Genomic DNA, 20,483 nt, shown 5'->3' with positions numbered 1-20,483 from the left:
CAGGGCTCTTAGAGTTTGAACGAATCCTCGCCCCGCCCTCCTGTGGGCGGGGACATGGAATGCCTGTCTCTTTTCTTTTCGCCATGATTGGTTAGCGCCGCCCGTGCGTGCTGACGTTTTGTCTGGGCGGAAAGTTTCTCAAGGTGGCGCGGGAGCTGAGAAGCTTCTTGGGTACGTCCCGCGAAGGCCTCAAAGGATTCGTTCTACTGCCTTTAGGTTTCCGGGTGCTACTTGGGAGACCCCCAGCTGCTTCCCCACGATCTTCGCATTCCGACCTCCTGCTTCTCTGGAGTGTCTCTGCTTCCTGAGTCCCCGAGTGGGTATGCGAGTGGGACCTCTGTGTATGTGTTGGGGGAGGGGATGGCCTGTACTGGTGACACCGAGAAAAGTGAGGAAGGAATATGTTCTCAGTTTCCTTGGGGCGCCGGGGAGTTATCTCCGCTTCACCATCCTCTCTCTTAAGGGGTCACCGACTAGTCTCATGTCGCTGCACCTTGTGCCTCTGGGAAATTTTACAGATGTGGAAACTAAAGCTTAGGCATTGATTCTCCAACATGTTTAAGTGCGGGCTGCGAGTCAAGCACTGTGCTGATTGCACAGGCTGTACAGGTGATTGTATACCCAGTGCTTGGAAGTGCCAGGCACTGGACAGATGCGGATTCCTACTTGAACTAAAATGAATACAACCTCGGAGGCAAAGGACCACTAAAGGGAAGACCAAAGAATAATTATCATTTAGTGTGAAAGGTGTTTAATTCAAGGTATACATAGTGGAAGCAGTTTTAAGGGAGACCTCTTTGAGAAACTGATACCTAAGATTTGAAGAAAGAGGCAAGATATTAAAAAGTCAGTGTGAGATCCCTAGCCACCTCCAGTGGGCTCCTACAAATCCCATAAATTGTTCTCATCTTCAGATACCTAGTAGCCTATTCTTGCAAATGGAAAACACCTTTCCATTGGTTCTTTTAGTGTTATTGTTTTAGTGTTATTTTAATGTATTATTTTTTTGGTGTTACTAGATTTCTTGTTTCAGAGAGGATGGCAGAGGAACTGGATCTAACAGAACAAGACTCTGATGGGGGTAGTGAAGAGGTGGTCCTAACTCCTGCAGAGCTCATTGAAAGGCTGGAGCAGGTAAGCATTTCAAACAGAATCTCTTTGTTCCAATTTTAGGTTTTAAAATTAGATCAACTGTCCAAGTGTCACTGATTAGAAATATGAGGAAATGGAATTCTTACACAAAAATAGAAAGTAGAGGACATCCTCTGTTAGAAATCTCATAATATCAAGGGATATTCAAGGGAGGTTATTAGGGGACATCTTTGGGTATGTTTCATAGAACATTTCACACAACAAAGATCTACTTAGTATTTACAGGGACTGCAGAAGTGTACTTTAGACTTTTAAATTCTGCACCTAAGTCACTTGAAATACCTCTCCTTTCCCTGAAGAATGACTGAGTTAGCCAGAAAATGCTGAAATACCTTCTTCAAGGAAAAAAAATGGTCATATTCTTTCTTTTCCTCCCATATATTTTCTTGAGTCATACTCTGTAGTTCAACTCTTTAAAATAATTTGAGTTATTTCTTTCTAATTAAATGTTAATGATTTATTGAGTATTTTCTGTGTGCTAGTAACTGTATTAAGTTCTTTACAAAGATTTTCTCATGAGCCTCTGGTAGTTTAGGAGTTCTGGTAGTTAGGAGTTAAATCCCTTCATGCTGTTAGTCTATTATGTGCCCTTAAGCAAGTTATATAGCTTGTCTCATAGAGATGATAATAGTAACTACTTCATAGAGTCATTGTAATGATTAACTGTTTACATATTGTCTGATACATAAAAAACCCTCACTGAATTGTAGCTCTTAGTAACTGTATTCCTTACCCTTTGTGGCAAGTATTATTATCTCCATTTTACAGATGTGGAAACTAAAGCTTAGAGATGTGAAGTACTTTAAGCAAGGTCACACAGTAAGACCACAGCTAAGACAAGAACTCAGATCTCTCTGACTCGAAAACATGGTAGGGATTGAACTCTGGGCCTTATACATGCTAAGCACATACTCAACCAGTGAGCTACACCAGTGGTCCCAACCTGTGTTGTGTATTCACTGCACTTTCTGCCTTACTCTTGCCCTCTCTCTTTAACTGTCTTTCCAGAACTCTCTCATGTTTAAAAATTTAGTATTCTTCATTCTTTCCTGCCGTATCATGAGTGACAAGCTGTATGTATGACTCTGGGGATTAAATCCAGGACTTTACACATGTTAGGCCAGGGCTCTACCACTAACCTACATCCTTGGCCATTTGCAGGGATTCTTAAAAATCTGGGTTTTCTGTTTTTTGTTTTGTTTTGTTTGTTTTGTTTTGTGGTGCTGGGGATTAAACCCAGGTCCTTGTGCATGCAAGGCAAGCATTCTAACAACTGAACTATATTCCTAGCCCCTTAGTCTGTTTTTATGTCACAGAACATTTTGAGAGACCAGTAAAAATAATATGTATATTTATAAAATATGAAAATATATATATGCACATAGATATGTGCCTGTGCAGAATTTTGCACATTATTTCAGGGGTTTTCATTCAGAATAAGAAATCAGAATGGCCAATAAGCATATGAAAAAAATTGTTCAAGCTTTTTAGTAATCAGAAAAATGGAAATTATGGGGCTGGGTTTGTAGCTCAGTGGTAGAGCACTTGCCTTGTACGCATGAGGCCTTGGGTTCAATCGTCAGCACCACATAAAAATAAACAAATAAAAATAAAGATATTGTGTCCATCTCAACTAAAAAAAATATTTAAAAAAATGAAAATTAAAATCACAATCAGAGATCATTTCATACCAGTCAGATTGGCAGAAATGAAAAAAGGTACAACCATTTGTTAGAGTTCACATGCTCACAAAACTATTGTTTAAGGCAAAGCTTGTTATCTTTGGTAATGCCATTTGTACAGTAATATGCTACAAGTACCTCACAGTGTTGATCCTTCCACCCTTGGACAGCCAGAGCCCTAGGCTGCATGCTCTTTTTGGTAAACTCTGGCAAGAATTTAGAATAATTTGCAACCTATGTACTTCAGTGGAGGTGCAAACTGGTACAATCTCTTTGGAAAATAATTTGTTATTGTCTAGTAAAGTTGAAGATGCAAATTCCTTGTGGCCCAATAACTCTTCCAGGTATGTACCTAGAAAAAGCTTCCACATGTACACTAGGAGATGTGCACAGTATGTTCATAGTATTGTTTACAATGGTTAAAAATGAAAATAGCCCAGATATTCATCAACAAAACAACTGGTAAAAAATTGCACATTGGGAAAAAAGTAAACAATAATGAAAAAGAGTAAAAGACCTTCTGCAGGACTGGGGGTATAGCTCAGTGGTTTAGCACTTCCTGGCATGTGTGAGGCCTTGAGTTCAGTCCCCAGGATCACAATAAATAAATAAGTAAATAAATAGTTCATCATCTGGGAAACCTTAAAAAAAAAAAAGAGCTTCTGCAATAGTATGGATAACTCTCAGGAAAATAACTTAGAACAATAAAATACAAGTTGCATGGGCTGGAGTATACCCTAGTTGTAGAGCACTTGTCTGGTGTGCATGATGTCCAGGGTTCTACCTCCAGCACTGGGAAAAAAAGGGAGGGAGGAGGAAAATACCAGTTGCAGAAGAAACCATTTGTTTAGAGTTCACATGCTCACAAAACTATTGTTTAAGGCAAAGCTTGTTATCTTGGGTAATGCCATTTGTACAGTAATATGCTACAAGTACCTCACAGTATTGATCCTTCCACCCTTGGACAGCCAGAGCCCTAGGCTGCATGCTCTTTTTGGTGTCCTTAGGGACTCCTTGGAAAGCAGCCTGAGGATAGCAGGATCTGACAGCACAGCTACAACTTGGCAGTGCATATGAGTTGTATCTTTTTGCTTGATGTTCTCTTGCAGTGCCCCAAGTGCTGCCAAGGAGGTGATCCACAACCTGAACTGCTGCTGCTACTGTAGCAAATAGAAGCACTTGTGCTGTGTAGCACAGTCTAAAAGAACAATCTGATGGGGCCACTGATGAACATAGCTCTAGCAACATATATGGCATACTGATGAATGCCTGTAAACAGTGGTTTAAAAGGTGTTGCCTACAGTGCAGTGTTTCTCCTTTTAATGATTGTATGAGTTTGCTAGGACTACATAACAGAGGTTGGATGGCTTAACCAACAGAACTCTATCTTCTCAACTCTGAATGCTAAGATTAAGATACCAGGATGGTTGGTTTCTTCTGAGGCCTTTCTGCTAGGCTTGAAGATGACTCTCATGTCTTCACATAGTCTTGTAGGTTACTCTCATGTCTCCCTTTTGTGTGTGTCTGTGATAAAATTTTCTGTTCTTTTTTTTTTTTTTTTTGAAGAGCTATATGTTTATTCCATTATAAACATCATGCAATATATACATAAAAGTTTGTTGCATAAATATTTATATTTTTTTATTTTATCCATTTAAATTTAAAAAGCACAAAAATTGAAACAGGCTTGTTGTTGCTATTTGCTAAATTCATAACATACATAAATACCAAAAAATATTTGAACTTAAATTCACTGGTAAACTTTTTTTAAAGTGGTCTACCTTGTTGCTTTACAAAAGTTTTTCTTATATCACAAATTTTCTATTCTTACAAGGATACCAGTCTAACTGGATTAGAGCCCATCCTAAGGACATCATTTTAATTTAATTACTTTTTTAAAAGATCCTGTCTCCAAACACAGTCATATTCTAAGGTATTAGGAGTTAGAAATTCAACATATGGATTTTCATTTCTGATGATTTTGTTTGATTTGCAGTTCTGGGGATCCAACCCAGGGTGTCATGCATGCTAGGCCAGACCTCTACCATAGAGCTATACTCCAGACAACATATGATTTTTGGAGGGGGACACAGTTCAACCATAATGATGATAAACAGGCTGTTAAAAATTCTGCTCAGGGTTGTGTGTGTGTACCTCAGTAGTAGAGCACTTGCCTAGCATGTACGAGGCCCTGGGTTTTGATTCTCATCACCAGAAAAAAAAAAAAAAAAAATTGGCAGCAGGGGCAGAGTAGGAACCAGATATAGCCACTGTAAACATAGAACCTGATTATTTTTTAAAAGACCATGAATTCAAACACAAGTTTTTCACTATAAACTTTGGAAAGATTTTATTTAAAAATTTTATACTAATAGAAAAATTTCTCTAATGATGATATTATCATAATTTCACAATATAACTGAAAGATCTCCCCAAATTCACTTTATTTTACCCCAGCGATTATCACTTTCTTCCAATGTGCTTTTATTAAAAGGCTGGGAAGAACATGTATTGATGCAAACAAATGTAGTGAAACTATAAAAAAAATTAAGTGCTAAATGTCAGCTAATGATCATCTTTAAGGAAATAATCATCACACACAATGACTTTTAAAATAATGACACTATTCTTTAATAAAGTTATATACACACAAATGTTGATATCATTTTTCTTTGTGTTAAATATTTCTTTTCTGAGGGGGTACCAGTAGTGCAGTGTTAATATATTTGCTTCACATGCACAAGGTCCTGTGTTCAATCCTCAGCGCATGTGCGTGTACACACACACACACACACACAAAATTATATAGCTACAAAACTTACAGAAGCTCAAGCACTTGAAAAAAATTTATTACTGTAGCAATACCCAGCATTTAATAATGTGTTGTAATGATGGTAATTGGGGAAGCAGAGACTCAAGGACATCAGAAAAAATAGGTTGAGTCTGGTTGACATGTAATTCTGAGCTATGCTAAAACTCAATTTCCTGTAATTGAAAGATAAGTATAGCTTTCCTTGGTCACTTATGTATATTTCAGTTCTCCAAGCCTTGGTAATCTGCAAAATGTACCAAGCAGCTGGTTCTGAGTCATAAATTAAACACTTATCCTCATGCTTTAAAACCTTAATAAATGAGTTATCCATTTCTATTGTGATCCTTTCTACTTTGGAGCTATTAGTATTATATCCACTTCCTCTCAGATATTATAATGATGAGTGAAAAGTATTTGTAAAGTGCACAGAGCTTTAGGAATGAAGAGGTGTAGATTCACATAAGGTTACTTGTCTCTTAAAATAGGTGACAGTCAGTGCCCCCTGGTGGGAGAAGTAGCAATGTGTTAATGTTACTTGATGACAGTACTGCTGGAACACCAGGTGGCGTTACTCTCATCAAAACTTATACTGACAACTGAAGTGAACTGATTTTTTTGTTATTTTAATAAAAGGTTGTAAGCACAGCCTTCCCACTGAAAGAAAACATAAAAGAGCCATCCTTTAACATACTTTGTCTTCAGAGCATTTCTAATATTTCCAACTAATATGCAAATAGCTTTCTTTGTTTGTGACATCTGTGATTTTCATGATCTATGATCTGACCCACTGGATTATTTTTCTCCATTGTAAATGACCCTCACATTTATCTACATTGTTTTTTAGGCTTGGATGAATGAAAAGTTTGCCCCTGAACTGCTAGAAAGCAAGTCTGAAATTGTAGAATGTGTCATAGAACAACTAGATCACATGGTAAGAATTGCTTGTCTCTGGGTTACAAAGGATGAGAAAATTAAAACGTAGTGAGAGATTGTAGTCTGATTTAAAAAAAAAAAAAAAAAAAAAAACCTGTTCTGTTGGCTATATTAGAGTTGGTTACTTATATTTACAAAACATGAAAGTTCCTGTCAGCATCCTATGAAAGGTCTAAAGACCTGTCATTGCTGATCCCACATTTCCACATGAGAAGAGTTGACCAGAGCGGGCTGTTACCCACTTCCATCAGGCTCTTCTGTTTTCCACAATCCCTGACTACCCTCCTTGCTCATTTCCCTTACCTGCCTGACCTCTACAACCATTTTGAGTTTATGCTGCTTGGCTTAGGTGATCTGGGTTTAAGTATTATCAACTTCAGAGTAGTTTTAAAATGTGATTATTCTACAGTTTCTCAACTGATATTTATACTGCTTTATAAAGCTTTTAGGCATTCCTTCTATGTGCTGTAAAATTTCCTTTGTGATTATATTGGAGTTCAGAGCCTTTGTGGCTGGCCATATTCAGATTCTATTCAAATGGTTACTTTCTAAAAGTAATTAAGTATTGATTAAACTATATATATCAAGACTGTAGTCATATATTATTTGTATAATTAAAAGATTATGCATGAGGCCTTGAGTTCAATTTCTATCACCCCTCAAAAAACTTGAAAATAAGAACTCATGTATAAGAGTTTTTTGTTTTCCTTTGTCTTTGGGTCCTCAACTTTGCCGGTGTTGATGGTTTTTAGTCTTTGAACATTATGTTTTAAATAAACTTTAGTTCTTCCTTTAACAGGAAGAAAATCTCAAGAGAGCCAAAAAGGGGGATCTGAAGGTCAGTATCCATCGAATGGAGATGGAGAGGATCCGCTATGTCCTCAGCAGCTACTTGCGGTGTCGACTCATGAAGGTTTGACATAGAGATACCTGTAGGCATTAAGGCAATAAAGTTTATAATAAAGGCCCCAGGGAAAATTAGGACAGGGCCTGAGAGTGTCCAGAGCCTGAAGATGCTATTAAGAGCCCAACATCAAAGTAGCCAAAGAATAAGGAAGGCAAGAGATTGTTCTGGGAAATATAGCTGAAACATTGGATGTACAACCCAGGGACACTATATATATTTTCTAGTCTGTTTATTGATATGTGGATGATGCCCCATGGAGTTACAATGAGGGAGTAATAATGATAGAGTGGTTCTCATTGTTTGAATAGGAAATACTACCTAGAGAAAACTAGTTTTAAAATTTTTTTACATCTGTCAAATGGACCATGAAAGCTTGGCATTCTACTATAGCTCTATAGTCATCTAACTTATAAAAATGAAATTATGAATATTATTTTGTATGATGTATTTTTTAGCCCTTGGAAATTCTTACTTTCTTGAGATTTCTTCTTGTTTCCATTTGTCTAGTTATTAGAAATCAATACATTCTCTTTTCTACATACTCACAATACATGTGAGTGTTTCAGATATCTGAAGACAGCCCACAAATCTCATCCAAGTCTTATCTTGGTTAACCAGTTCAACCATTTGAATCCATTTACTCTCCTGGTCTCTTCTCTAAAAAGGTTCATATTTCTCAAATTATACTACATGGAACTAAATAAAATATCCCAGTTGAAATTTGGCCACTTTTGTTAAATAGGATGATCACTTCTGTTACTCTGGACATTGAACTTATTGTAGTACCACCACCCACTGTCACATTAGCACATTTGACAGAGACATCATGCAAAGCTCATTCCACACTTATTTAACCCCTTCAAAAATGTTTAAGTTATAATCACCCCTTAGTCACCATCCTGTCTTTATATGGCTTGGGTTTTGACTCTCAAATGTAAGATTTTGATACTTATTCTTCTTAAAATTTACCTTAATCATACAGGCAGTTTCCCTAGTCTCTGGATTCTGACCTTATCACCTAATATATTAGCCATCTCTTAACACTTTATGTCATCAGCAATTTTTATGTATATTCATAAAAAATATCATTCATTAATAAGACTGAGCCAATGTAAGAGTATTTCACCAGAGATTTTACAAAACTCTCTGTTTTGTAAACTCCATACATATATTGACATCTATCCATTGAACCAATTTTTTTTTTCTTTTTTGTGTGCGTGTGTGGTACTGGGGATTGAACCCCGCTGGGGCCTTGTGCATGTGAGGCAAGCACTCTACTAACTGAGCTATATTCCCAGCCTGGAATCAATATTCTGTATTCAACCATTTGTGAACCTCCCAATTTATACTATCACTCCAACCCCAGGTTCGTAATTTGTGTATAAGGGTATCACAAAGACATTAGTAGATAATTTTAAAAGTATATATGTTACCAGGCATGGTGGCTCACACCTGTAATCCCAGCATCTTGAGAGCTGAGGCAAAAGGATCAAATTTGAGGCCAATCTCAGTAATGTAGATCCTGTCTCAAAAAATAGAAAGGAATGGGGATGTTAGCTTAGTGATAGAAATCTCCTGGGTTCAATCCCTAGTACTATATAGATAGATAGATAGGCAGGAATGCATAGATAGGGAGGTAGATGGACAGGGAGGCAGATGTGCCTCCCACTCCCAACTAGTCCACTTACCCCTTTTTCTCCCTATTTTAGTCAGGTAAATCATCTTCATGTTAACTACATCTTTTTGATTTCATAAGCCTTTTAAAATCATCCATTCTCAGGCTAGTGATGTACCTCAGTGGTAAGCATGTGTGAGGCCCTAGGTTCAATCTCCACTGTGACAAAGACAAATAAGTCTCTCTAAAATTATCCATCTTAATATAGTGCCATTTATCAATGGCACTATATTAGTTCATATGTGAAGATGCAGCACCTTTCCATTTTTGAAAAATCAGGAAATTTTCCTATCTCCAATCTTTTACAGCGCCTTTTGATTTTAGTGATTCTTCTAAGATCATGAAACTACACATATTTTAGTACATTAAGTGATGTGGTAGAAATTTACATATGACAGAAAAGGTTTTATAAGCATGAACTCCATACATATGTTAATTTGTTAATTTATCCCAGAACACAATTGGTCTAAGCCAAAAGACTTTTACTGTCCTTTAAAAACAGTTAAGTGCTACTTTCTCTTGGCCTTTATTTCCTGCTTACCACTGTCAATTTCCTACTTCCAAAGAACATTTCCTTTGACAAAAATAACAGCACAAACCACAGGCCAGTCCTTTTCCAGTTCTTGGATATACACCATTTTGTAGCTTTTAGCTTTTTGGTTTGTTTGGTTGTAAGATGTTTGTTTGTTTTTCTTAGCATTTTTTTTTTCAAGCCTTACTTCATTTCTGGTTTTAGTCTTATAATTAAATGTTGTTATGTCTACTTGTGTATTCTGTATACATCTTACAGTGTTTGTATTTCAGCTCATAGAACACTCTGTGCAGTTATATTAAAATGTTAAGTCATACCTTTTCTTCTTTGACATCATTTACAATTGTATTTTCAGGTTTTCTTTTATGAAAGCTTCCCATTTCTCTTTAACTGTCTTCTTTTTTAGAGCCTTTATCTTTCCTCAAATTTTTGGAAACCTCCCCTTAAAATCCAGAGCATAAGTCTTATTAGAAAATATATCAGTTATCCCCAAACCAATAGCCAAAACCATGAAAAAATAAAGGAAGCGTAGTACTTGGTTTTAAGACATATGATAAAGCCACAGTAATTGTGACAGTCTGTATTGGTGAACCTATGGAACAACAGATCAGTGGATGGAGTAGAGCCAATAAGTATATGAATAATCAATTGATTTTTTGATAAAAATGTAAAAGAAATTCAGTAATTTACATTTCTAAACAAATGGTGTTGGAATAATTGGATGTCCACATGCAAAAAGTCAGCTTTCATACCTTATGTAAAAGTTGTCTTGAAATTAAAAAAAAAAAAAAAAAAAAAAAATATATATATATATATATATATATATATATATATATATATATATATGTAAAAGTATAAATTTTGGGGGGGGTTACTGGGAATTGAACTCAAGAGCACGAAACCACTGAGCCACATCCCTAGCCCTGTTTTGTATTTTATTTAGAGACAGGGTCTCACTGAGTTGCTAGCACCTCACCATTGCTGAGGCTGGCTTTGAACTTGTGAACTTACTGCCTTAGCCTCCTGAGCCGCTGGGATTACAGGCTTGTGCCACCATGCCCTGCTAAAAGTAGAAATCTTTAAGAAGAAAGCATGGTGGAAAATCTATATTACCTTGGGGTTGGCAAAGAATTTTTAGATATGACACCAAAGGAACATCTCAAAAAAAAAAAAAAAAGATAATTTAGATTTCATCCAAATTTAAAACATTTATTCTGCAAAAGAAACCAATAAGATAAAGAAAAAATAAGCTATAGACTGGAAGAAAATATTTGCAAATCATAGAAGTGACAATGTATCCAGAACATACAAAGAACTCTAAAATATCAAGGAAGCAACCATGCAGTGAAAAAATGGCAAATTATTTGAGCATATATTTCATCAAGCAAAACATTAAATGGCAAATGATTATGTGAAAAGGTGCTCAGCATCATTAGCCATTAAAGAATGTAAATTAAAACCACAATGATGTTCACTGACTAGAATGAATAATAAAACAACAACAACAAAAAGGAGTTTTAACCATGAAAACTTGCCATTTTGTAAAGTTTTTCCTTTTGTTTATGAGTGTTGGGGTTTGAACTAGGACCTGGTACATGCCAGGCAAGCTCTCTACCACTGAGCTACATCCTCAGCCCCTTATCAGATTCTATCTCCAACTTCTTTCAGCAAGCAGATATATTTGACATTTGAATCCTAACAGATGTTTTCATGGTTTTTGTTTATCCTCACAGATAGAGAAGTTTTTTCCTCACATCCTTGAGAAGGAGAAAATGCGACCTGAGGGAGAGTCTTCCAGCCTTTCTCCAGAGGAGTTTGCCTTTGCCAAAGAGTGAGTGAGCAGGAAGCATGAAACTGCCTTTGTCTTCAGCTTGTAGGCACAAGTTTTGGTGGTTATCCCCACAGAGCCAGAGCCAGAGCCTCATCCATTGCTATCTGTCTGACAACCAGGGTGACTCCTACCAATCATGTGTGCCACAGCAATTTGAATTTGTGTATTTCAGGTACATGGCTCACACAGAGGCCTATCTTAAAAATGTTGCCTTAAAGCACATGCCTCCCAACCTACAGAAGGTGGACCTCTTAAGGGCAGGTAAGCAAAACCCTGTCTTTCACCAAGGTCAAGGTGCCATAGTATACATCCTAAATAACCTCCAGGTGCCTGAGAGTAGAATCTTCAACTTCACTCTCACAAATTTGAGAAAATAAGTATGTAGATAAGCAGTAAAGAAAAGAAGGGTTCTGGTTTAAAAAACAAAACCAAAAAAAAAAAAAAAAAACAGGAAAAGGAAAACAGCCAGGGGAAAGGTGGCTTGGCCAAATCTCTGGCCCAAGCCCTCACACTGCCCCCTGAAGTCTGCTGAGCTGAGGAAGGAGAGTTAGGCACACTTAACCTTGGATGAAGCAGTTAGGCACCTCTGGCTTACAGGTGAAATCTAAATTCCTTAGTCTTTCCTAATCTGCTGTATCTGAGCAGGATCTTGTCAAGCAAAATTTCCAGATCCAATAAAAAAGTTCTCCCGGAGATTGGAATCCACCTTGTTCACAAGCTAAGCTTGGTGTACTATGGCCACAAGTGTGGCTAGGCCTTGGAAATCCATCTCTTCCCTGACCTGGCCTGGATCCTGCACAGGAATCTCTGTGGCAGTAGAATAGGATCTTAGTCCGAGCCACATAGTTCTGGAGGCTGGGAAGTCCAAAATCAAAGCACCAGCAGAATCAGTGTCTGGTGAGAACCTATCCCTCATGGTGGTGCTTTCTATGTTTCCTCACATGTTAGAAGGGAAGGGGCAAATAAAATAATCTCCTTTTTTTTTTTTTTTTTTTTTTTTAAAAAAAAAAAAAGCACTCACACATGCTAGGCAAGGTCTATACTCTGAGCTACACTACCAGTCCAGTCCTCCCTCAGGCCTCATTTGTAAAGTTGTTAATATGGGTCTGGGGTGTAGCTCAGTGGAGTGAAGGCCCTGAATTCAGTCCTCAGCACTGAAAAAATTAGGGTCACTAATATCATTTTCTGTGTCCTAATCTCTTTATGTAAAGATGCCACTTAGACTGGATTAGGACCTACCCTAATGGCCTTGTTTAAATTTAATTACTTCCTTAAAAGCCTTATTTCCAGACATATCTTATTCTGAAGTACAAATATGGGAGAACACAATTTAGTCCATAACACCAGGAACAAGCCAAATCCATACCAGATTTGTTGAATTCTGGATTGGTCATTTTGCAAGCCTGCCCAAGGGAAACAAAAAGCCCCATGCATTTCCAGTTCCCTCCTTGGTCAGTCACGGTTATCTACACCTTGAAGGAACAGGAGTGGACCAAGGCAATATCCCCAATCATTTCCTGGTGCTATCTTATCCAGTTGATCACATCAGCTGAGAAACTGCTGATGGGCATGCATATGAATTCCTGGAACTGAATCTAGCCATTGTCCCCAGCACTTCTACTTCACACTGGTGAACGCTTCCTAAGATACACATTGCTTATGTTGGATCACTTTCAAGGACAAAAACCAGACTCTTGGAATCGAAGCTGCATGGCAGAACTAGCCTCCCCTGATAAAATCAGGGTCTTCCTTAATTAGTCTTCCTAAAGCCTCTGGAACATCTGGGCCCCAAGTACAGGGTAAGGGTAGACTTTTTGAAACCCAAGCTGTGTTTCTAAAATCAGAAACTCCCCAGTGGAGCCAGATTTACTCTGATAAGTTGGAGTTTCTTTAATAGGCCCAGAGTTCTTAAGCAGCCCAAGGGACCCTCCTTAGAACTTTGGAGCTAGTTTTCCTGTAGATAAGGGAGCCAAGGGTAGTACAAAACCTAAGCAGGACTCTTAGAGTGGGAAAGTATCCTTAGCTTCTCTGGACCCTGCAGTTGATTGAGTCTTCTAGGTACAAATGGAACTCTAGGAGATGAGTAACTAAAGTGGATCAGCCCAGCTAGGACACTTATTGGAAATGTTGGCTAGTGATAGCAGGAGGGCAGCAGTTTCTTAACCTGTAACTGATCAATGAAAGACCACTTAGAAGACCTAACTTCCTTAGTCTAACATTCAAGACTGTCACCATATGACCCAAGCTTTTTAATCTCTCCTTTAAACACTCCCTCCTAAAACTTCATGTATATTCCTTCCTTAGCTTTTGTTACATCCCACAATCCATTAATAATAATGGAAAAATCTAGAAATAAATAAGTCCTAAGTTTTAAATTATGTGCCTTTTTGACTAGCATGATGAAATCTCACTTATCAAATCAACTGTCACACACCTCTTGTGTTCAAATAATCCTTACCTAGCAACCTAACACTGCCTCACAATGCCTAAGTCATTCCCCTCACTTTATGTTATCACCTAGGCATTATATCATCTCACAACCTTACAACAATAAAGGTAGATACAGTAGAATAAAATTTTGAAGCTGGGTATGGTGAGACTTCCCTGTAATCCTAGTCACTTGTGAGACTGAGGCAGAAGGATTGTGAGTTTGAGGCCAATGTAGGCAACTTAGCAAGACCCTGTCTCAAAATAAACTAAATGGGCAGGGGATATAGCTCAGTGATAAAACCAGGGTTTAATCCCTAGTACCCCCCCAAAGAGAAAAAATATATATATTTTAAAGGAGAGAGACCACATTCACATAACTTTCATTACAATATAATTGTTCTTGTATTATTGTTAATCTCTTACTGTGTCCAATTTATAAATTAAACTTTATTATACTTTATTTCTATACATATTATAGATATGTATAGTAAGAAATATATAATTTGGTACTGTTCACAGTTGCAGGCACCCATTGAGGGCCTTGGAATACATCCTTTTTGGATTAGGGGAGCCACTACCTAGAATAATTCCCTACACATTGTAGATACTTAGTTACTGAATGAGTGTTGGCTATAAGGAGCCAGATCTCTCCTTGTGTCACCCTCCGACAGTGCTTTTCATCAGGGATCCCTGGGTGTTCGGTACCATTAACCCCAGTGACTTCCCAAATCAACCTTGTTAGCTACACATTTTCTGATTGCATTATTGTTTTTCCGGCAGTTCCAAAACCAGATCTAGATTCATATGTGTTTCTGAGAGTGAAAGAACGACAAGAAAACATACTGGTAGAACCAGAAACAGATGAGCAGAGGTGAGTGATATGTGTCTTTCTCAGTGGAAGTACTCCTCGCAATGGAGAACCAGCTTAATCTCTGCAGCTAAAATTTTTTCCCTCCTTTTTCAGAGACTATGTGATTGACTTGGAAGAGGGCTCACAACACTTGATCCGATATAAAACCATTGCACCTCTCGTTGCTTCTGGAGCAGTACAACTCATTTAAAAATAAGCATGGAATCATAGGAAATATTAGAAACCTCTCATCACTTTGTGCCTAAGAACAATATCAAAATAGTTCTCCAAATAGACTTTTCTCAGCAATGCTGTGAATCACTTTGGCATTGAAATGAAGTCAAGGCAGGAGTCTTAATATTGCTGTAACGTCATCCTCATTTCCTGCCATTTTAGACAGTATCAGCAGATGGGGCCATTGCTCTGTTTATTCTGCAAACTAGGCAAGTAAATATGCTGTCGCTTTGTGCACTTTTTTCTTTGTGGCTTTTTTGCAGTTGTTGTTCATAGCGTATTCATAAAAAGGTATCACTACCTATGATCAGAGGGATGTGTTTAGCCCTAATCTGATGACAGTAGGAGAGTTTGTTAAACCTTTCTGGTAAGAGAACTAAATAGATTAAAGAAAACAGCTGTGGTCTACTATAATATGTCATTGGATTATGTGAACTAACCTTTGGAACCTCCAGTATTGAACTTAAAACCAATTTCTGTCATGCTTAACTGAAAATCACAACTAAACCAATAAGCCATTATTACATTTGAGGTTCATGGCAGAAGGAACCTCGGACCAGTTCTCAGCTAGTGGTTTCATGCAGTGTGATCTGGCTGTTGACCTGCAGCCCTTCCTGAGCCTCAGGCAGCTCTGCCAGGCCAGCCTTCAGCCATCTGGCCATTCTTGGCAAAGTGTCTGAGCAGAGCAGCATCAGCTGTCCCATAATGTGACTTTAGCAGTATCTTTTTTCTCCTTTACGTTCTTCCCTTTCTCCATGGAAATGAATAAAATGGACCTAATGTCAATGAAGAGTCTCACAGTGATACCTAAAGGCAGGAGATACAGACAACAAATGAATTACGACCTTGAAACATAATAAAAAGCAATCTGCATTCCAGTCTTTCTTGCTTAATGAAGTCAGCAGGTTTTCACTTACATAATATAGGCTGAGGAATAATCAGTAGAATATTGCTCTTATTTCCAAGAGAAATCAATAGGTAATAGCAAGGAAGCTTTTATGTGGATAAAAGCATTTGATATTCTTCTAGTGCTTTATGTTTTCCAGAGTGTTTTTATTCTCCAACTATTCATTAAATACATTGAGCATGCAGTGTGTCAGACACAGATCAAGGCACTAGGGTTACAATCCTGAATATGTCTGACTTTGTCCCTGCTCAAATCATGTCATAAATGCCTTGCAGAAAATTAAAATAGAGTAACTCACCAGAAGGTGACCAGATTGGTGATGTAGGAGAATCCCAATGAAGAAACAGCATGTAGGCTCATACAGGCTGGACCCAGGTCATGTAGGACTTTGTTGGATCCCATTTGGTCCACACAGCAGTAAGTAAGCAGGGCTGGTATTAAGTGGTGGGAAACAAAGCAGATATTTAGTGTTAAGACTGAGATCAACCCAAGTCTTTCCTCCTCCTCAAGCTCCCCATGGTAGCATTAAGCAGGCAGGAGAGGAACCTGGGCTATAATCTAGAACAGTTATAAAGGCTTAATGTACCCAGCTGGTGGTGAATGTCTGTAATCCCAGCAAAATGGTGGCTAAGACAGGAGAATCACAAGTTTTAGGCCAGCCTCAGCAACTTGGCAAAACACAGTCTCAAAAATAAGTGGCACTAGGAATCCAGCTCCGTGGTAAAAGTCCCCTTTAGTTTAATCCCCCAGTACTCAACAAATAAAGTCAGTCTCTTGATCGATAGATAGATAGATACTTGTAGATGGACACAATACCTTTATTTTATTTATTTTTTAATGTGGTACTGAGGATTGAATCCAGTGCCTCACATGTGCTAGGCAAGTGCTCTACCACCAAGCCACAACCCCAGCCCAATAAAGTCTTAATGTGTATATCAATCACTAGGAGATCATGTTAAGATGCAGATTCAGGTGGTGGTGAGAGGGATGTGGACCAGTGATAGAGGCCCTAGGTTCAATCGCTAGCATTAAAAAAAAAAAAAAAACATGTATTCTGATTTGGAAGATCTGGAATGGATTCCAAGATTCCACATTTCTAGGGAGCTCCCAAGTTGTGTAGTTGTTTCAGGTCCAGGGACTACATTGAGTGGCAGGACTTCGCACCTTCTTGGGCAGCTCTTGACATGCACATGCCAAGCTGCACAGGGGAGATGATGTTATCTCCTAAAACCACAAGGTGAACTGTTCCATTTCCTAAGTTGTTTCATCAAAGGAAAACTCACTTGATATGTTTATCTGTAAATAAAGGGGAAGTTGAATTTCAAAACCAAGTAGGAAGGGAAATGATATGGTTTAATTGACGTTGACTTTAACTTTAATGGTTATTATTTTGTTTTATTGTTAAAAACTCACTACTGAAAGCATTTCAGAACATTTTCATCAAATAATTACATCTTACTTGATGTTAGGTTTTTATCACTGACCGAAATACCTGACAACAATCTAGAGAAGGAAAGATTTATTTCAGTTCATGGTTTCCAAGGTTCAGTCTATGGTGGGCCAACACCATTGTGGCGTGTCCACCATGAAGCAGAACATCATGGCAGAAGGGCTTAGTGGAAGAGCACTACTCCACTCATGACTGCCAGGAAGCAGAAAAGGAAGGGAGAGAGGAACTGCAGGGAAGATGAAGTCTTCCAGGCCTCACCCACAGTGACCAACCTCCTCCAGCCACACCCCACCTGCTTACAGTTATCACCCAGTCAGTCCATTCAAAGTAGGTTGAACTGATTGGGTTACAGCTCTCACAATTCAATCATTTCACCGCCAAACATTCCTGCATTAACAGGGACACCTTGTATCCAGACAACAATATCCCTTATTATAAGCTTGTCCCTTTGTAAGATAGCTCTTCTTTAGAACTCTTGCAGGTCTATACAGGTTTGTTCCAGCAGAATATATCAACTGGGTTGATGCTGCAGCCTCTGCAGTCAACCCAGCTCTAGCACCTCCCTTGAATGCACCTTCCTTTTACAATACTTAAAAGTTGACCATAAAGCTTTCAGAGTAAATTTCAAAGCAAACACAGATATCAACTCTAAATATGTTCTTCAAATAGCTTGTCTTAGCTATTTGAACATTTGGAATTAAAGAATTGGCATTTAAATATATCTGATCAACCAGCTGTGAAAGTACTCACATAATATTTTTTTAAAAAAGCTTTATTCTTTAATTGGGTTTGGGTTTTTTTGGAGATTCTGAGAATCAAACCCAGGTCCTCCCAGACACTAAGTAAGCACTCTACCACTGTACCCCAAATCAAAAACATCATTCTTATAAAAGCAAAATCAATATTCTGTACTTATTTAATAGATTTGGTTTCAGATAACTCAGCTATTTAAAAAAAAAATGGATATTCCTTACAAGGCCAAAAAAATGCTGAGAGAATTTAAAGGAACATACTATACTGAAGATTCTGAAAGGACTAGTAATAATTAGTGTTGATTAAGTGTTTGCTATGAATCAGACTTTATGCATTAAGTAGATAAACTTGTAAATCTCGACAACCCTCTGCATGGGAGAATTTGAGGTTTGGGAATGGGCAGAAGAGATCACCAGATTTCCTTTTAATAGAATGCTTGTTCCCTGTGGAGTATGCACACATGTCTTCCAACAGGTCATTTTATAACCCTGAAAAGGTAAAAATTGACTTATAGGAGCTGGGTGTGGTGGTGCATGCCAATAATCCCAGCTATATGGGAAGCTGAAGCAGAAGGATCACAAGTTTGAGGCCAACAAACTTAAAAATGTGTGTGTGTGTGTGTGTATAGCCAGCTTATCAAGATCATGTCTCAAAATAAAATTTAAAAATTGGCATAGCAAACTTAAAATAATGTGCATATTTCCTGGCTCACTATGCAGTGATTCCTATTGATGGCAGTACAAATGAGTTTTGTCCTCTTTTTTTTTTTTAATTTCTTCTTGATTTTTTTATATCTTTATTTTATTTATTTATTTATTTTATGTGGTGCTGAGGATTGAACCAAGGCCTCACACATGCTCTACCACTAGGTCATAATCCCAGCCCCAAGTTTTGTCCTCTTGAAAATAAGGTCAAATCTCCATGTGAAAAAGTTTTAACACTTTGCTGATTCTCTCATTAAATAAAATCTTTGGCATGTGTTCATTTTGTGTCTCTGAGTATTAACAATTTCCACCCTAGATGCTAAAAATATTTTAAATTTCTTATATGTTATGTTCTCATAAGATAGATACTATTGATATTCCTACTTTATAGGTGAGAAAACAAACTCATTTACTGAAGGCCACAAAACTGCTAAGCAATAGAAGTTGGATCAAATACCAATAAGCCCAGAGTTCCAAAGTCTGTCCTTTTAGTCATCTTGCCAGCACTGTTTCTTTCCACAAAAAGGAAAGAAGATCCCAAAAGTTTTGAGTTATGACAGCTTCAATGGAGTAAGTTCTAGTTTTCCAAAAAGACTTAGTTGAGGGAATAATACTACTACTCGCATTACTTTAGAGGATGTGGCTTTTTTCGTAACATGGAAGTATTTTCACCTTTAAGCAGGTCATATTCTACAAACCACATTATTACAATTTTTTCCTAACTTGTTAGGACAAGGAAAACCGTTCAAAATAAATTCAATACACAATTACATAAGTCTTGCCTCCTGTCTAGTTGTACAAAGTTCTACAGGAATGAAAATAAAAGTAAGTGACAGGATTGGGGATGTAGTTCAGTGATAGAGTACTAACCTTCCATGCCCGAGGCCCTGGGTGGGACACACAAACACACACAGAAACAAACACACACACACACACTAACCAGGCCGGATGGTGAATACCTGCAGTCCCTGAGATTTGGGAGGCCAAGTCAGCAACTTCAAGGCGAACCTCAGAATCTTAATGAGCCCCTATCAGAGGATGCAGTTCAGTGGTAGGGTGCCCCTGGGTTCAATTTCCGGTATCATAAATACATACATACATGCTTCAATGATTACCCTACAGAAAAAGAAGGAACAAAGGAGATTAATATTCATTGAGCATTTGTGAGTGGACAATGGGAAATTGTTTCCCACAAGTTACTCTTCTTAATCCTCATAACACTCCCATGAAGTCAGCTTTATCTCACAATTGTACCCCAGCTTCCCAGTCTAATTGTTTGTCCTCTTCCCTCAATAGTTTCTAATGTCCTTTTTGTACCTACAGTTTTACTATTTTTATTAAAATCACACCAAAATTCTTTGGAGAATTAATATACTCAGAATTGCATATTAGTAATACTGGAGAGAACTAGATGATTTAGACATTCTAAGCCTAATGGTGTGCCTGCAGTCTAACTTCCAGAACAGGTCAAAAACTAAGAAAATGAAAAGTGGCATGTGCCACATCTAACATCATTTGTTAACAAGCACAGCATGTGTTCCAGCCACTCAGGGCTCTCTTTATGGGCAAGCCTCTCTTTAATCAGACAAGTGGTTTGCCCTTCAGTCATCACTTTTGCCTATTTTATGACA

General features: G+C 37.9%; 1 protein-coding gene across 5 annotated transcripts; it reads left to right on the top strand.

Annotated features, from left to right (window-relative positions):
- Positions 1-122: 122 nt before the first annotated feature.
- On the top strand, positions 123-19,132 carry Gins4 (GINS complex subunit 4). 5 transcript variants are annotated; one of them, XM_046443117.2, is made up of 8 exons: positions 123-316; positions 1,034-1,134; positions 6,491-6,577; positions 7,379-7,492; positions 11,427-11,524; positions 11,697-11,785; positions 14,735-14,825; positions 14,919-19,132. In XM_046443117.2, the coding sequence occupies exons 2-8, from the start codon at positions 1,039-1,041 to the stop codon at positions 15,013-15,015; spliced, it is 672 nt and encodes a 223-aa protein (XP_046299073.1). In that variant the 5' UTR covers positions 123-316; positions 1,034-1,038; the 3' UTR covers positions 15,016-19,132. The 5 variants fall into 5 exon arrangements, with proteins under 5 accessions (XP_046299073.1, XP_046299072.1, XP_046299071.1 ...); XM_046443116.2 differs by having other exon boundaries at positions 1,020-1,134; XM_046443115.2 differs by having other exon boundaries at positions 123-320.
- The last annotated feature ends 1,351 nt before the right edge of the window (positions 19,133-20,483 follow it).

Source organism: Marmota monax, unplaced genomic scaffold (assembly GCF_021218885.2).
Source record: "Marmota monax isolate L192 unplaced genomic scaffold, Marmota_monax_Labrador192_F-V1.1 WCK01_AAM20220418_F8-fsc00252, whole genome shotgun sequence".
Classification (NCBI taxonomy): domain Eukaryota; kingdom Metazoa; phylum Chordata; class Mammalia; order Rodentia; family Sciuridae; genus Marmota; species Marmota monax.
The sequence above is the reverse complement of the archived record's forward strand: the minus strand, read 5'-3'. Positions and strand labels throughout refer to the sequence as shown.

What these genes read in the sequence shown, in the direction of transcription:
- Gins4 (XM_046443117.2), top strand. Translation starts at nt 1,039, where the DNA reads ATGGCAGAGGAACTGGATCTAACAGAACAAGACTCTGATGGGGGTAGT. An exon ending in TAGAACAACTAGATCACATG is followed by an intron (nt 6,578 to 7,378) that starts GTAAGAATTGCT and finishes TTCCTTTAACAG; the next exon opens with GAAGAAAATCTCAAGAGAGC. An exon ending in GGTGGACCTCTTAAGGGCAG is followed by an intron (nt 11,786 to 14,734) that starts GTAAGCAAAACC and finishes TTTTTCCGGCAG; the next exon opens with TTCCAAAACCAGATCTAGAT.